At 42.8% G+C, this 15147-nt stretch overlaps 2 protein-coding genes across 2 annotated transcripts; one reads left to right on the forward strand and one right to left on the reverse strand.

Annotated features, from left to right (window-relative positions):
- Positions 1-4213: 4213 nt before the first annotated feature.
- On the forward strand, positions 4214-10809 carry c1galt1la (core 1 synthase, glycoprotein-N-acetylgalactosamine 3-beta-galactosyltransferase 1, like a). Its single transcript, XM_070969461.1, has 4 exons — positions 4214-4484; positions 5666-5920; positions 6054-6718; positions 9283-10809. Exons 2-4 carry the CDS (start codon positions 5710-5712, stop codon positions 9631-9633), a joined length of 1227 nt encoding a protein of 408 aa, XP_070825562.1. The 5' UTR covers positions 4214-4484; positions 5666-5709; the 3' UTR covers positions 9634-10809.
- On the reverse strand, positions 10660-12518 carry tac3a (tachykinin precursor 3a). The gene is made up of 7 exons (XM_070969464.1): positions 12354-12518; positions 11818-11933; positions 11623-11722; positions 11377-11406; positions 11225-11278; positions 11078-11144; positions 10660-10784 (listed from the first exon to the last, which is right to left on the reverse strand). The coding sequence occupies exons 2-7, from the start codon at positions 11917-11919 to the stop codon at positions 10766-10768; spliced, it is 372 nt and encodes a 123-aa protein (XP_070825565.1). The 5' UTR covers positions 11920-11933; positions 12354-12518; the 3' UTR covers positions 10660-10765.
- Positions 12519-15147: the final 2629 nt, after the last annotated feature.

A 15147-nucleotide genomic window follows, 5' to 3' on the forward strand; every position in this document is an offset into this window, starting at 1 on the left:
CTTCTCTGGTAAACTTGTTAGGCAATTTACAATTTTGTACATGCTGACCTCAAAACCCAGAAGAGCTGTCTAATCAGCAACGTCACTCAAAATACCTGTGAGGGTACTCGGGCCATTAACCGCTTCACCAAGGATGCCATCTCCTCCACTCACCTCGCTCACCTGAAAAAACAAAACAAAACAAAACAAAAAAAAACACTCATGTGCAGATGATGTTTCTGGACTTCAGTTCAGCATTCAACACCATCATCCCACAGCATCTGGTAGACAAACTGGGACCCCTGGGCTTCAGCACCCCGCTGTGTAACTGGCTGCTTGACTTCCTCACTGAAAGACCTCAGTCGGTGCGTATCGGACAGAACACCTCCCGTGTCGTCACCCTCAGCACAGGCTTCCCTCAGGGCTGTGTCCTGAGCCCTCTGCTGTTCACCCTAATGACACGACTGCATTCCCAAGGCTGCCACCAAGCACTTTGTGAAGTTTGCAGACGACACAACAGTGGTGGGCCTCATCAGCGACGACAACGACCTGACCTACAGAGAGGAGGTGGAGCAGCTGGTGGGCTGGTGCAAAGTCAATAACCTGATCCTTAACATGGATAAAACCAAAGAGATCATTGTTGACTTCAGAAAGAACCACGCTCCACTTCTCCTCAACAACACAGCTGTGGAGGTGATCAGCAGCACCAAGTTCCTGGGGCTGCACATCACAGACGACCTCACCTGGTGTGTGAACACCACGTCACTGGTGAAAAGGGCACAGCAACACCTGCACTTCCTGCACAGGATGAGGAGAGCCCACCTGCCCCCGCCCATCCTCACTACATTCTACAGAAGCACCATAGAGAGCATCTTGACCAGCTGCAACTCTGTGTGTGTGATGTTTCAATGCTTCAGTGTGAACACTAGGTGGTAGTATGAGTGCAGGTGTTGTAGAAATTGAGTAAACATGAGAGGAAAGCAAGTGATTAGGAAAGCGAAGAAAAAATGCCCGCCTGTCTGCAACTATTGTGTAGCGGCTATGCCTTTGGTTATTTTAAAATAAAGTGAATTTAAGACATACAAAGTTCTTTTATTCAGCAACACAACATATTGGCGACAAGGATGGCAGCCCTGAACCTGAGCCAGCCTCCACATTTTCTACAAAAGTCGGACCACCGCTGATACTGCTCAAAGCACGGTTATGGAGCTTCGAGAATTACCTGCTGGTCATGTCTGAGTCAGAGCTGCCGGATGCTAGTCCATTGTTTGGGCGTGGAAGCCCAGAGACATTTCTACACATTGACGGTCGCTGATGATAAATACGACACGGCGCTAAAAGCCATAGAGGATTTCTTCCTACCACATGTGAAAGTTGTAGCTGAACGTTACCGCTTCAGACAACGAAGTCAACGGTCTGGCGAGACTACAGACCAGTTTGCTGCTGCTTTAAAAGAACTGGTTACAACATGTCAGTTTGGGACTATGGAAGAGGAGATGATAGGGGATCAGATCGTGGAGAAGATGAATTTAGCACGTATAAGAGAGCGTTTATTACTGGAGGTGCCACTCACACTCACCAAAGCTTTGATGATAGCACGACAGATTGAAACTGCAATGACGGAGGCTAAAGCTATGTGCAAGGGAGCAATAGATGATGCTGTGCACACAGTTCACACCAAAGAACTGCAGCAGCATGCCAAGTTCAAAAAAAGGGAAGTGCAAACCACACTCAGCTTAACAGAGAACACAAGGTAAGACATATTACAGATTTGACTCTGCTCAGCACACTGCTAACTTCACAGGATGTCTTGCAAAGGAAGTGCTCTGCAACGCCTGCGAAAAGAAAGGACATTTTGCAAAAGTCTGTCAGGGAAGCAAACACATAAGTGAGGTTGAAACTGTCCCAGAAGTGACTATTTTAACTGTAGATAATGTGGATGAATGTGACTCCAGCAACATAATGTGTACAGTTACAGTCAGGGTAACAGGATCAGAAAGCCAGGATATTGAGCTAATTCGAAGCCAAAACACCAGCTTAAGGACTATGGTGGAAACCCCATAGCTGAGACTCAGAGGAGCATATTGGTGGCCAGGCATGGATGCCCAGGTCGAGGCAGCCATTAAAGCATGTGTCACCTGCCAGTCGCATGACAAGTCTGCAGTCAACCACACTACTCCACTACAGCCTGTGCCATATCCAGAACAGGCTTGGGAAGAAGTAGCAATTGATGTGGTGGGACCCTTTGAAAGAGCACCCATAGATTGCTGCTTTGCAATCAAACTGATTGATTATCACAGTAAATGGCCCGAGATAGCCTTTGTTCCACAGGTCACCTCAGGAACTGTCATACAGTTTTTATCTGTAATCTTCAGCAGAGAAGGTGATCCTACAGAGCTGGTTTCAGACACCGGCTCTCAATTTGTGTCACATGAGTTTGAAACATTTCTCCGAGGCAGAGGCATCGTGCACAAAAAATCATCTGTCTATTATCCGAGAGTGAATGGAGAAATCGAATGCTTCGATTGCAGCCTGGAGGACAGTCTGCAAACCGCTTCGCTGGAAGGGAAGCCATGGAAGGAGTTCACAAGGAATTTCCTACACATACATCGTGCGACGCTGCACTCCGCGACTCAGCTCTCACCAGCTGAACTGTTGCATGGCCGACCCATGCGCACTAAACTTCAGGTGGCTGGACGTCCACTTCCACACAGTGCACCACTGTCATCACAACAGGTCGCCATCAGAGTAGGAGAAAAACAGAAAAAGAGTAAAGCATACACTGATCAGAAACGTGGTGCCACTGGCGTATCCTTCGCATGTGGGTCATACGTGCGGGTGAAGAAGCCTGGTTTTCACCCTAAAACACAGTGCAAGTTTTCCAGACCACTCAAAGTGAAGGAAAAAAGAGGACAGTACACCTACCTTTTGTCAGATGGACAGTGCTGGAATGCATCTTACCTCGCACCTGCCTCTCTTCAGCAGAAGGAGAGTGACAATGAACTGTCACCTCTGGACTTTGAAGCTACACCAGCTGTACCGGCTGTACCACAACCAACGCAACACACACCACATGCCAGACCAGCCAGGCTCAGAAGAATGCCTGAGTGGACTAAACACTTTGTTGTTAAATAATGTAATAATGTTTGATATTCTGTTCTAAATGAGTACAAAGCAGCAAGGAAATGTTAACTCTTATTTTCATTTTGCAGGAGTTGAATTCACTAAAACAGAGTTGTTGTTGTTTTTTTTCTTTCGTAAAATGCCTCCCAAGACCAATTAACTACTGAGAAGTCACTAAGGTGAACATATAAGTTAATTGAGTTTTCTAAAAACAGAATAAAGGTAATTTTAAGTTGTTTATTTTAAGCACATACTGTATGAGTATTAAGGAAACAGTAAGAAAATTGTTTTATTTGAAGAGTTGAAATACACTGTATAGTTCGGTACATGTTTGCTAATTAAGGGGGATATGAGATGTTTCAATGTTTCAGCGTGAACCCTAGGTGGTAGTATGAGTAACTGTAACTGTAAATATTTTCACCACATACTCTTCATTTATACATGTACATATACTGTACACACACACACACACACACACACACACACACACACACACACACACACACACACACACACACATATATACACGCACACTTCTTAACTATATTTCTACCCTATGCTGAGCTTGCTGCAATTGAAATTTCGTTCAATGTACACCTGTTTACTGAATGACAATAAAGTTTGTCTAAAGTCTACAGTCTAATTTAACCTTGGCTGATACCACTGCACTGTATTTAGTCATATAAATTTTGTAAAAAAAATACAATATTTCCCGCTAAAACATACTGGAGTACATGTAGAAAGTAGCATAGAGGTGCAGCAGCTGTGTAAATATACTTAGTTACTTTCCACCACTGCATATGACCACTGCGTATAGGGTAATAGAAAGCAATTAGAACTGCAGCAATGACGATGTGCGGGAAAGCTTGAAGTTGTTCATTTTGTTGGCATTGTTAGGGCGACATCTAGTGGCGTTAAGTGGTAGAGCAACAGCTTTACTTCTCTGTCTTTCGCCTTCTTTCTCAACACCTTAAAACAAAACAAACAAACCAACGAACAAAAAATAAATAAATAAATAAAAACAACTTCCCCCCGCTCAAACCATCAGTTAATTATCGTTCATGCATTTCGGGACGTGAAATGCAGCTTCCTCTACACGTCAGCGTCCGCCAGCCAATGAGAGGTCGCATATTCAGAGCTTAGCCCGTGATGCTGTAGTAAATCTTTGCCGTGGCTCTCCTCTCAACTAATCGTCTTATTTGACGACACAAAATGGGGACGACTTCCATCAGAAACAATACGTCGGATGAATGTGACCAGCACGTGACGATATAACTGATAGTTGTAGCAGACTCGTGCCGTTTTCAGACACAAGAAATTATGTCGCTGCTTAAGGAGTTGCAAGCACATCGTGCTCACAAATGACTGACCCCCCAGCAAAGGTAAATAACACACACATATCGGCGTAGATCTGTAATGAGCTGAGCGGAAATATACTCACAGCTGCTGTGGATGATGACAACATTTGAGCAGAACCACGGACAAAGAGCTAGATTCCACATGGCCTTATTTCACTGTCATAGCGATCTCAGGCGTGTGGTCTAAAGGATGTAAAGCCTCGATCAGGGTGACTGGATTGTCGCCCAGTTTTATTTATGGTCGGCATAACGAAGGGAAGCGTCATACGTGGAGATGTTTTTGACAGAAGCAGCCCGCTAATCGTGAACATCTGTCTCGGATTTGAGGACTTTAACCTCATCCGTGAGTCAACAGACTCAAACGAAAACATTTTGGCATTGACATGTATTGACACTGTGTCAAGTGTGAAGTCCATGTCCACAAAGGATCTCTGTGAAGTCCTCGCGCCAAAATGACAAACTGAATCCACGTGTTTTGTTTTTTTTTTCCCCCAGCCAGGTTAAACTGATTTAAAACCAGACTTAAACCTAAACGCTATAAGATGAAAGCAAGTCCTGCAGCTTCTCCACAGGCAGTGATGAGTGGGACAGCAGCCTTTGACTGGAGCGCTCTCTGATTTACAGTCATTCCCACATTCAAGTTAAAATAGTTTGAGTTGGGAACAAAACTTCTAGCGTCAGTGTATTGACTCCAATAACTGTCAGGTCCAGACACTTGCATTTCCAGCTTGCTGAGACTGTGATTTTAGATTTTCACATCAAAATTTACTGCAATAACACACTTTGAAGTTTATTTTAAGGCAGTGAATGTGGGAGGGGGAGATTAGACCATAGGGGGAACGTTTAAAATGTGTTTGAAAAGTGGATTCAATATGACTGAGAGCTAACAGAGTGTACTCAAAACGCTTTGCGTCTTTTAATATTCATACACACACGAAAAACATCTCCTGTCTTGCAAACACTGCTGGAGTTTATTGCCTTTTCTGGCACAATGATTTATAAAGAAAATAATGTTGAAGGTACTTGAAGTTCTCAACACTCATCTTTTTAAAACCTTTTCATGGTTGTGTAACATAATTCAATGTGCAGCTCAGAATCATGCATTTTGTACAAATAATACAATGTCATTGATCATTAGCCGAAGAGATAAATTTGTAATCTGTAGATTTGTCAGTCTATCGAATCGACCCTGTTGTTTTGTGCAGACATGCTGTAACTGGGATATCACGGTGCTGGAGACGGTGTCACCATGAAGAGCTCCAGCTCAAGATGGGCCTTCTCCCTGGGCTTCTTGGTGGGTGTGGTCAGCATCTACTTCTTCCTGCGGCAGGTGTGGTTTGAGAGGAGCTACCCCGTGCTGTCAGAGACTCAGGAAAAAGCTACAGCAGTGGGGGAGAGCCCAACCAGCTGGAAGAAGGAGGGCGCTGCTCTCATCAACCTGCTCCACCCTCACCATGCAGGTACTCATTCACACTGGTCCTGTACAGAGACAACTATTTCATATGTACAGTATAGGGTGACAAATAGAGACATTTTCCAGTGATCTGAAATTATACATTGTTTTGTACCACTCTGTTTGTTGTATCCCTCCAGATGAAGACAGCCGGGTGGCAGACATCTTGTACCAGAAGGTGCGTGTCCTCTGCTGGGTGATGACAGGGCCGTACAACCTGCAGAGCAGAGCTCGCCATGTCAGGGCCACCTGGAGTCGCCACTGCAACGTGGTGGTGTTCATGAGCTCTGTCGAGGACCCAGACTTCCCCACGGTGGGCCTGGGCACGAAGGAGGGCCGTGACCAGCTCTACTGGAAGACCATTCGAGCCTTCCATTATGTCTACGAGCACCATGCGAACGAAGCAGACTGGTTCTTGAAAGCGGACGATGACACCTATGTGGTGGTGGACAACCTGCGCTGGATTCTGTCCAACCACACGCCCGAGGAGCCCATCTACTTTGGCAAACGCTTCAAGCCGTACACCAAGCAAGGCTATATGAGTGGAGGTGCAGGCTATGTGCTGAGCAAAGAGGCCCTCAAGAGATTTGTGGAAGGTTTCCGGACCAAAGCTTGCACACACACCACCCCTGTCGAGGACCTAGCGCTGGGGCAGTGTTTGGAGAAGATGGGTGTTCTGGCGGGGGACTCCAGGGACACTTTGCATCGCGAAACTTTCCACCCGTTTGTGCCAGAGCACCATCTAACTAGCAAGTTCTCCAAGAGCTTCTGGTACTGGAGCTATTGTTACTACCCTATTGTTGAGGCAAGTCCTTTCACTTCTGCTTTATTTGTGAGCTAAAGCTGGGAAATGTCACTGCAGTATGAGCCGGTTAAAATGGTAAAAGCAAGCAAGTATACATCATACCTGAAGTCAAAACGCCCAAGAATGAGGTGTCCAGGACTTATGGTTAAGATGCGTACCACATAGCAGCGCTGTAAGCTGTCCAGTAAAGGTAAAATGCAAAAAAAGTGCCTAAAAATGCCACCATTACTTAAACCACAGGGTGGTTGATGGCACTCTGGTAAGACAGATATCCCGTGGAGCGATTTAGCCTTATTAGAAAGGGGCAAGTCAGGTTATTGAGCGGGTGAACCTGTTCCTTCCATTAATAATCCTTTAATATCATTAGTGTACATCTGCACTTCAAGTCAGAGATTTATTTTATTTTGAAATGTACAGCAGGGACCTGTTCTCTAACTGAGAGTGAGTCGTGCATGATATGCTGTTTAAATTTTACTTTTGATGACTTACACAGAATGTAGGTGTTGCTATAAATGACTCATCAGGGAGATAATAGCTAAACAAATGAATATGTGATTATCTGGCACTTTCAGGTTGCGTGCCCGACCCGTGCATAGAACAGGGGAATTAAAACAGAGACAAGCTCATTTTAAAGGAGATGATTACACCAGAGACAACGTCCTGTCAACAAAGGGAAAATTGGTCAATTTGTCGCTGATGATGTAACTAATTTATTGTACTTCGCAATTAAAATGAGACAGGTCCATTACTGATCCTGTCACACACTGACTGCCAGTGTATGGAGCTGCTTTGTTCTCTGTCTTTGAAAGGGAAACAAGAAAACAAATTTCTTTTTTGTTATCAAGGTAATTATGTTTTTTTAATAAGACTGTGAAAATGGAAATTTCTGGTTTCATAACTGTCAGCATATGACAATGACAATATTGACTAAATAGCTTAAGGAAGAGGTGATGATGTTCTATGCTCTAACGTGCTTTCTTTGCACGTTATAGCTCTGTGCCGTAGAACGGTGTTGTCTGAAAACAGTTAAAAAGCACATAAATGAGCCTCACTGTTGTACTGGGGAGCAGTTTTTGTCAAGATGACCACAGGTACTTCATCTTGAGTCAAACTTAAATATGCGATCCTGCTGCTGAATACACTGACTAACACACAACATGTGTTTTAATCCACGGATGAAAACAGTCCCCAACATTTTCACTATTAACTATTTTTCAACATTTGCTAAAAAGCTCAGTGCCCAGCTGTTTTAGGAAATAACTTAGCCTTTGTTAAAAAAAAAGAACCCTGTATATTTTTGAACTGCTGTGCAGTTGTTGGCCTGGGGATTAGAGCCACCAACAGTGAGCGGGACAGACTAACACATTGTTGGCTTCAGTCTTGTCATTGGATTTGTAGAATAATGTCGGCCCTGTCCTTTAAAGAAAAGCTAATAGCTAATGCTAACACATGAGAGGTGCTACATGTAGCAGTTTCACACAAAAACAGATCATTGGGACTAATAATCACAACAGTTTTTGGAATTGTTAGGCTCCTCATGCCAGTGCAAGTGACAGGTAGCACTTTGTAAAATGGAGAGAGTATCTTAAACCTCTTTGTACACAAAATATTCCTACTTTCATTTCTTGCATTTCTTTAGTTTTTTCTCTTTATTACTTCCATTAAGGATGTTTTATGTTTGGCTCAGTTTGCCTGTTTGTCAGCAGGATTGCCAAAAAACTACTGGAGTAATGTTCATGAAACTTGTTGGAAGGGTGTAGTATGGACCCATTCAATTTTGGAGCGGGTCCTGATCACGGGGTGGATTGTGGGATATGGCATTTGGTCCTGGTGGAATAAATTAAAATGCAATACATTATAAAATCCAATAGACAAACATCGCTCATTGTAGAGATACGATGACTCCATATCATAATCCACATTCACTGGGACCAGTACTCCTCTGGGGTAGCCGACACATGCAGTTCCTCCAGCTTCATACAGAAAGCAGTCGTTATGGAGCACTTGGGGTTAATAGGTTGTGTTTGTTTATCCATCCATCCATTATCTATACCGCCTATCCCTTTCGGGGTTGCGGGGGGCTGGAGCCTATCCCAGCTACAATGGGCGAGAGGCAGGGTACACCCTGAACCGGTCGCCAGCCAATTGCAGGGCCACATACAAAGACAGACAAACATTCACACTCACACCTAAGGACAATTTAGAGTCATCAATTAACCTAATGAGCATGTTTTTGGTCTGTGGGAGGAAGCCGGAGTACCCGGAGAAAACCCACGCATGCACAGGAAGAACATGCAAACTTCACACAGAAAGGCCCCGCCTGACCCGGGGATCGAACCGGCAACCTTCTTGCTGTGAGGCACACGCACTACCTGCTGCGCCACCGTGCAGCCGTGTTTGTTTATATGTCTCATAATTATTCATGCTAAAATGCTACATGTAGCATCTCGTGGCATCTTTCAAGTGCATTATAATGTCATTGTAATATGCTGTTTTAATATTTTTAACTTTCATCCTGATATGTGTGTGTGTTTGCATGTGTGGTGTGTGTTACTCTTCTTCAGGGTCCACAGTGCTGCTCCGACCTGGCAGTGTCTTTCCATTATGTAGAAGCAGAGCTGATGTACACACTGGAGTACTACACCTATCACCTGAGAGCGTACGGCTACAGGCCACGCTACCAGCCGTCCTTACGCCAGGCTCTGAGCCTCGGCCCACTCTCACAGACAGCCATGACGGCCGGACTTAAAGGAGTGCAGGAGGTGACAGATGGAAGGAGTCGCACAACTTCAGCCTTCTTTGTTAGAGGAAACCAAACTAAGGTGCAGACAGAGTCAGAGAAAGGGAGGGGAGACAGTTTAAACTCTGGCTTCACTGAGAACAGGACTGCAGTCACACAAGGCCGACACCACTGATGACGCTGTGTCTCAGCTGGGGTTGAATGTGCATGCTCGTGCCAGAGAGGTACTCTGCACAGTATGTTGGCTGCATAATGTTTTCTTCTGCCGGGCCTCCCTTGATCCAGTCACAATATATTCCAGTCAGTGTGGCACTTTAAGAGCTCACAGTGTGAGTGGATAAAATTTGAATATGATGCAGCGACAGCTCCGCGTCGCTATTTTTAACCGAGATAAAAATTTGGTTTGGCGTCATTATGTTTGACAAAATCAGCATTTAAATGTATGAATTTCTGATGTTACACAGTCACATATGAGTGCTTGGACTGATGCAGATAGAACATACAAGATCATTTTAATGTATTTCACAAGTACCTGATCTGAGCCAATAATACAATAACAGAAGGGTGAAAAGATTTTTTTATCATTTTTAATTCATTATTTTTGATTTTTTTTTTTCATTATTGAAATGGAGAGCAGTAACAAATGGCACTGTGTGTCACAACTGCAAAAGATTTAGCCTCTTTTCTTCCTGGCCTCTTTGCTTTTCAGGCATTAAATCTGATGGATTGTTTTTCTGAGTTTTAATGATTTAAAATGTTTGCATTTTTCCTTTTGAATCCTCTTCAGTCACACAGTTAATGCAGACTCTAAATCCACGTTCACATGTAATACCATGTATGTTTCAGTTTAAAAAAGCAACAACCGCTGTGAAGATGTCTTTTCGTGTTACCTCTGAGTGATATGAGATGCTCTGATGTAGAAGTGCGCACTTCAAACCCCCTGTGCTTCTGTTTGAGAACAGTGTAGCGTGCGCTGAACGCAGCATTATAAAAACTACCACGACACGCACAGATGTTTTAGATGAATAAATTATGTATAAAAATTATGTTTATTTTGAACTTTGAAGAAAAAGAGTTACATGAGAAAGAAATAGAATATATCAGCTGTCACTTCTAATCATGTTTTGTCTTCAGATAAAACAAATACAATCTGTATAGTTTATGGTCACTTTCATAAGCCAGCTGGCAGGTTTACGTTGTGAATCACATCATTAAGTTTTCTCCACCAGACATTTAGTTCACTGCTTGTATTCTCTGTGATCTTCTGTCATTGTTGGCAGATGAGAGAGTTGCTTCAGTTTGAATGTCTACAGCCCCTGAAGAAACCTGCAATAAAACACATCATGCATGTAGTTAAGCATTACTCCTACACTCATTTTAAATGTGTAAAATCAATCATTTTACTCACCATCAAAACAAGGCCAACTACAGATTTACTTTTTAGAAATTGAAAATGATGAAAAAAAAAGTCCTTTAAGTCAGCAGTGCTTTTAAGACTTTCAACCTTGAACAGCAGAAATCTTCAGAACCTCCTGTATTATCCCAGTTAAGTGTTTATTTTTCCAAGTGGCGACTGTGTGATGTTCCATCCTCCTGAGTGAAAAAGAAGAGGCACTCACCTCAGCCTGCACTTGTTGAGAAAAATGCCTCTCCTCTCTGGATACTCTCTCCTCCAGGGGCCATTCTCTGTGAGAGCAGACATTACAAGACAGTCCCATATCAAAGATATATTGTCAGCACTGACTTTTGACAACTGCCACACTCACCGGGCTCTGAGTTTCTCCTTCCCATGAGGCCAACAAAAATGTCATGCATTTCTCCTGATAAGAAGAATGGGAACTGTTCAGTTTTGTATTTTATGAATAATTAAAAGAATTGAGAGAGCAACCACATTAAATCATTATTAAGTATTTCTTACTTTTTTGTGGTGACTGTACAGCGTCTGCCTCTGATGAAAGTAAAATGAAACCAAAAAGGAAAAAAAAACAAAAAAAAACAGCTTTGAGAAACAGAAGTTACAGGAGCACTACATTACCAAATCTACACAAAGTCTTTTGCCATCTTTGACGTTTGTTTTTCAGTTTATTATCATTAACATTAATATGGTCACTATTATTACTATGAACTCATCAGACTACGTTCGTCAGTCGAAAAGAAAACTCACCAGCATTTCTTCTACCCATCAGACCCACAAAGCTGTCATAATCCAAATCGCTATACCTCTTGAGAATGTTCCGCTTGAGGTTGTCCAAACCTACGGTCTGCTGCAATTATAAGAAGAAGAAGAAGAAAACTCAATTCCTGTGATAAGTCTGAAGGTCTGCATGTCATTTTGGTCATTACGCGCTATGAAACCTACATCTGAGGTTGATCTGCGCGATCCTGGCTCCTCGCATCTGGACTGGCTGTATCGAAGTTTCATGATGAGGAACAGAGTCACCAGCAGCAAACCTCTCCGCATTTTTTCAGAAACACCTGTGCGAGAATATGCGCAGTTACGCTATTTTAATAGTTTGTTTCCTTATGGGCAAAAACATCGGCGAACATCGTCTTTTCATGATGGAACCAAATGCACTCTTTGGGTAGAACCTGCTGCGTAATTGGTGCGTAAAAGCGCGCGGTGTAAGCTTTTCAAAGATGTAGTAAATCAGACTTAATGTTCATATAATTAGAATCATTATTATTGTTTCGGTTCTCTTATATGTATCCAACAAAGAAAGAAAAAAAAAACAAAAAAAAACGTGATGTAATAATTACACGCAGTTCCAAAATTTCCGCTCCAAAAAGTCATGGGAAACCTTAAATCCACCCCCTCATAAGTGTAAAAACAACTGTTGAAAATAGAATTAATATGTGCACATTTCACCTTAAGCATTTCAGTTTTTTTCTCTTTACCTGTTTTCTGTCGAGCAGATAATTTGGTGAAAGTCAGCTGCTTGCGCCCTGGTGCAGAGTAAAACGGGAACGGGTAGATCCTGCAGTGAGACCCGGTCAGGATAAATGAGACGTCCACACTTTGGGGCAATAAATAATAGCTGGATACCTGCGTAACGCCAATCAGCAACTGGAGCGTAGGTGGCGTATCGAGTCTTATATCACGTTGAGCTGAAGGCTGCGTAGCCTCCTCATTGATGGTCATGATGCTGCTCAGGGCTCTTGCCCTCCACCAAACACACACGCACACTCACCATCAAAAAAAAAAAAAAAAACGTCTTGGCAACGTCACGAGGACACGGCTTCGCGGACTCAATCCCATCCCTGAACATATTTGGGAATTTTCTTGAAGCTCATGCGCCTGCTGGCTTTGGATAAGAGCGGAACAAGTGAACATAACTAATTGTTAATTGCATCTGATCATATTGTTTGAGTCAAAACCTGAGCGTGTGTGTTCAAAGTACTCAGTTATCTCTGCCACCATGCTCACGTGTTCCTCTTGGTTTCTTTCCTCTCCATAGCCTGGTGGACATGATCACCATGAACATGCTAATCTTTTTAGGAAGTAATTATATAGATAACAGCTGCCTGTGCATGTCACAATACACAACAGTCATGTATGTGGCTAGATTGGATACAAAGCTTGTAATTGACAGCTCAATACCCATTCCTACGGAAAATGTGACATGAAAACAAACATTTGTCCATCAACCTCTGGGCAGGTTAATGGAATAACAGCTTAATTTCCCACCATTTAAATTAAAGTTACTGTATGTGTCTCTGACAATGTTCAAGAGCATGACTTCATACATGGTGTGTTGTTATTACATACAACAACAACAACAACAACAACAACAACAACAACAACAACAACAACAATAATGATAATATATTCAAATATAATCAAATGAAATGCTTCAGTATTAGCTGAGAACACAAATTATGAAGTGAATGTTATCAGTGCAGCCACTGAGCAGACAGACAGGCTAAAATCCAGACATGTTGTTTGGACAGACACATCCTCATAACAGTATTGACAGTGAGTAGCATTCAAAGGATCACTTCACGGCTGCTAAATTCTCTCTTAAATGGCTCTGACAGGTGGTGAGATCAAATGTCTGTCTTGTAACTTGTATAAGCATCGATCGTGTGGCACCTTTTTTTATACAGTTACCTCCAAGCAGCATCGCTTGATTCAGTTGTTCTGGCAGTGTAGCAAAGATACTTTATCATTTCCTGTGAAATCAACAGAGGCTGGGCATTAGCATAGTAATACCATAGTACACATGTAAATCCTGAAAAGATACTTATGTGTATCATTAAAAGTCTTTTCTCAACATCATCATCTGCGGAAAACTACTCAGATTCAGTGCTAATGCCAAACAATCATTTCTCGTACAATTACACAGGCAATTACACTTGTGTTGGTGTCAGTGCACGCAGTCAGAATGCAAACAAGCATGAATATTTCAACAAAGCAAAGTTTAAGATCATAACTGGAGAAAAGGCGGGGGGCATCTACTGCATCTATCTGTCTGTGCCCTCTGGGGACTGAGGCCTGACATAGGAGGGTATGACACCAACAACAAAGCACCAAGCAAATAGTGAATTTCACAAAAGGTTAAAACTGCTATGTTTTAATAATGACTTCCCATTTCCATATTTGTCCTGTTCCTGTATGTAGTAGGGTGGGGGTGAGGTGAGGGGACAGCAGCAGAGCAGGGGGTCGTGATGGGAGATCTGACAGAAGTGGGGAAGTCATTAACTGCATTTTTGCATTATTGATGAATGTTTTTTATCCTGCTTGGTAATCAAAGCGACCCTGTTTTTGGACTGACAGAGAGCAAAGGAAAGAGTGCCAGAGGCTGTTCATCCACAACATGCCCTGGCAGGGGGAAGTTTCTCATCTAACCGAACGGCAAATGGATATTTGTTCGGCTGTGCTCCAGGGCTAGATGGACGTCCTGCTATACATCACAGGTCGGCACATGTGCTACAGACTGATGAACAATATGACACGTGCCCTCTGCTGTGCTGCATTTGGATGTCATTCATTCCTGACTGACAATGTTGCAGTCTCTCTTTGAATGCGCTTCCCTTAGGGCTGTGGACAGCTGTGAAGGTGATTGGACAATATCTCGCCTTGACAGGTCAGCAGGACATTCACGGTTGGCTCACTAACAGCAGGTAGCCCATGGTGGCGCTTGATGGACCAGTATGAGACAAGATGCATCTAAAAAGATAGAGAGAGGGAAATCTGCCTCATGCTAAGATGATTTAATACGAATATGTATGAAGGAGCGTGACTATGCGTGAAAATTGTGCAGTGTTTAGGTTTAATACCACTTATCAGTGTGACAATCAGTCAGTCGGCCACTTGAAAACTCTTCCTCTTCCTTTGCAATGGATTATTGTTGATGTTCAGACTCAAACATTTATCAATATATGTGTAAAGAGCAGGTTGTCTGAATAAAACCCTAGTTTCTCCCCGACCTATTTTGACAGTTTCATTCCATAATTTTGCCTATTGTTACTGCTGTTCATGTACTGGCTTATTGAATTAACAGGCTGAATAGATTTAGACAACCTCGCACTGGCACACATATAAAGACACTAATAGAGAATATTTTAAAAAGACAGAGACAGAAGAATATATGTTTCCTACTTGTGTCTTTGTGGACGCATCATGTTGTGTTGTTTTCTGACATGATTCACTTCAACGTGGCTAAGAATGGAGAGGGCCTCAAAAATCACT

The sequence above is a fragment of the Chaetodon trifascialis genome, chromosome 8 (genome assembly GCF_039877785.1).
Source record: "Chaetodon trifascialis isolate fChaTrf1 chromosome 8, fChaTrf1.hap1, whole genome shotgun sequence".
In the NCBI taxonomy this organism is placed as follows: domain Eukaryota; kingdom Metazoa; phylum Chordata; class Actinopteri; order Chaetodontiformes; family Chaetodontidae; genus Chaetodon; species Chaetodon trifascialis.

Excerpts from the sequence above, each read along its gene's own strand:
- c1galt1la (XM_070969461.1), top strand. The coding sequence starts at position 5,710 with ATGAAGAGCTCCAGCTCAAGATGGGCCTTCTCCCTGGGCTTCTTGGTG. Across the intron at positions 5,921-6,053 it reads GCTCCACCCTCACCATGCAG|ATGAAGACAGCCGGGTGGCA; the intron begins GTACTCATTCAC and ends GTATCCCTCCAG. Across the intron at positions 6,719-9,282 it reads GTTACTACCCTATTGTTGAG|GGTCCACAGTGCTGCTCCGA; the intron begins GCAAGTCCTTTC and ends ACTCTTCTTCAG.
- tac3a (XM_070969464.1), bottom strand. The coding sequence starts at position 11,919 with ATGCGGAGAGGTTTGCTGCTGGTGACTCTGTTCCTCATCATGAAACTT. Across the intron at positions 11,723-11,817 it reads CGCGCAGATCAACCTCAGAT|CAGACCGTAGGTTTGGACAA; the intron begins GTAGGTTTCATA and ends TTATAATTGCAG. Across the intron at positions 11,407-11,622 it reads GATGGGTAGAAGAAATGCTG|AGGCAGACGCTGTACAGTCA; the intron begins GTGAGTTTTCTT and ends TACTTTCATCAG.